The sequence below is a fragment of the Acyrthosiphon pisum genome, chromosome A2 (genome assembly GCF_005508785.2).
Source record: "Acyrthosiphon pisum isolate AL4f chromosome A2, pea_aphid_22Mar2018_4r6ur, whole genome shotgun sequence".
In the NCBI taxonomy this organism is placed as follows: Eukaryota; Metazoa; Arthropoda; class Insecta; order Hemiptera; family Aphididae; genus Acyrthosiphon; species Acyrthosiphon pisum.
Window position 1 is genome coordinate 29010486 of NC_042495.1, and position 2434 is coordinate 29012919.

The window sequence follows — 2434 nt, forward strand, 5'->3', positions numbered from 1 at the left end:
TTATTACAATTTTGAATTTATCATAGGTACCTCTATGGCTCTATATTATGTATTTATTTATAAAGGTGGCCAAGTTAATATTTAAGAGAACACATGATCGATATGTTAGAAGTTAACAGTTAACAAATCATAAATTTAACTCCATAGGCTAAAAGTTAATATGAAAAAATATATTATTTTAAGTCAATTAATTAAAGTGAATCTACTCTTTTTATTCAGTACCTATGTGGATCACAAAAAGAGTGTCTGCGCTCTTTCTAATTTCCTAATTTTAATGATCAATTTTATTCAATTTTTATCGTAATTCACAGTGTGTATACCTATTTTAAATTTACAGTTTACATGATTATTAAAATATATTTAAACTAAACACATCTTAATTAGTAACTTGACATATATTATTTTTTTTTATATCAAATAGCAATTAAGATCATAATATATAATATTATGCCTAGATTTTTTATTTTATTATTAAAATTAAACTATCTATACAGTTGAATAACTGTATGTGTTAAGAGTATGCCTATCTAATCCACTAAAATATAGCTACGTTGAAAGTTATTTTATCATACAAAATAATGTAAATGTTTTTATTATTATAGTAGGCACATATTGAATTATTGTTATTTTTGTTTTAACATTGATAATTACGTAGGTACATTAATGAATAACTTGGTGTTTTATTTTTAAATCAACTCAGGTAATCTAATTTTTTTTCAACTGTGAATAATACCAGCTAGTTTAATTAAAAGGTTTAAAAAAATTACTTTTAACTTAACTTTAAAGTTTAAATTTTTATTTGTCAACTAGTTAATGCCCGCCTTTGCCCATTTATTTATTTTATCTACACTCCTTATTATTGCGTTGATTTCATATTTAAAGTATCTGACCTAAATAATAAATTTTATAATCAGTTTGGTTAGGTTATTTTATAAATACATCAATAAAATAATATCTAATTAAATTGGATTTTAGGTTACATCAAATTCCAAAACATCGTACCTAAAACTAGATATTTAAATATCTTGACCACTTTAAGTCCATTATGTGTCGTGTGGGAATGAGATCCTGTAAAGGATGTGTTAAATTTTGATTAAATTCTATGAAACCATTGTATACAAAAAATGATTCTGAACACACATGTGAGAAAAATTTATAATTTATTTATTCGACATTAGAATTATTAGTCATTGATGTGTCTGTTAGTATCTAACACGATATGTTTAATTTAATTTTCTAAAAAACATTGCATATATATTTTTAATAATATATAAAAGTGGTGGAAGGCCCCCTTATTTTTTAGTTATGTGTTATCCCCCACTCACATTGATGATTGATGGTAATAATGTTTGCCCTACCCCCACAAGACATTGTAATGGATTTTTGCCTATGAATATATCATAAATGTTTTAGGTAGTTACCTACTATTATTAACATAATATGTCAATGTAGACATATCTACATACCTACTGTGAAACGGTGTGAATAAGATTGTGGTATAATTAATAGCTTAACATTAGCTTAGATAATTTAATTGTACTTTGTAGGGGTTGTATTTAAATTGCATGTAAATATTATACAATTATACTCCACGAGATTATATTAATCTTAATTTTTAAATAACTACATATGAATTAATTTTTCTCACTCTAAATGTATATTATATTGTTTTGTATTGTTAAACAAATTCATGAATTGGTTCCAGGAACCTACAATGGAATGAATTCAGTTATTGAAATACATTCAAGAACAAATGCAATTGGAATGCCAATACAAGACAATGGTGATGATATTCATATTATATCAACGAATATAGAGGAAATCATTGATCTTGGATCATTTCAGAATAATAGTCGAATGAGTACTTCTTATAGATCAAATGAATGGAGTCAAACAAGTATAGACTTAAATGGTGAGTTATTACTTATTAGTAAATAAATGTGCTATAAAATGAAAGTAATATCTTTTATTTGCCCTCTCTCTTTCCCCGAAAAATATATGTCCTAATAATATTTAAAAATTGAAATGTGATTTTATCGTATGTAAGTATATGGTATATCATTTTATGATCATTTTCAATAAATCATGTTTATTATTACCTATAGGAGACAGTTGTAAAAGGAATGAATATCGATCGACGGATTCAGGTAATTTGAATACAATATAAATTATTCATTACGTTTTTCACATATAATATAAGATTTAAATTTCTTATTTAATAATTATTTGCCAATTTCAAGTTAGTATACATTTAATGTCGTTATAAAAGCACATTTAGACATTAAGACATCTTGGGAAATGGTCATCGATGTTTTTCTTTGTATGTAGCACTTTCAGTGGCGCCGAACACATATGGCAAGTGGGGTAAATACCCCAGAACATTTTTAGTTGATGGGCGGGTGGGTGGGCCATGAGTGACTGCTTTTATGTATAA

General features: G+C 25.7%; 1 protein-coding gene across 1 annotated transcript in view; it reads left to right on the plus strand.

Moving 5' to 3' along the window:
* The window catches only part of LOC100163765, a 281589-nt gene that overhangs the window by 269959 nt on the left and 9196 nt on the right, over nucleotides 1–2434 (plus strand). The window contains exons 3-4 of the mRNA XM_029489458.1: nucleotides 1706–1912; nucleotides 2106–2147. Of these exons, the coding sequence (XP_029345318.1) occupies nucleotides 1706–1912; nucleotides 2106–2147 (249 nt within the window). The remainder of the gene's footprint in view (nucleotides 1–1705; nucleotides 1913–2105; nucleotides 2148–2434) is intronic.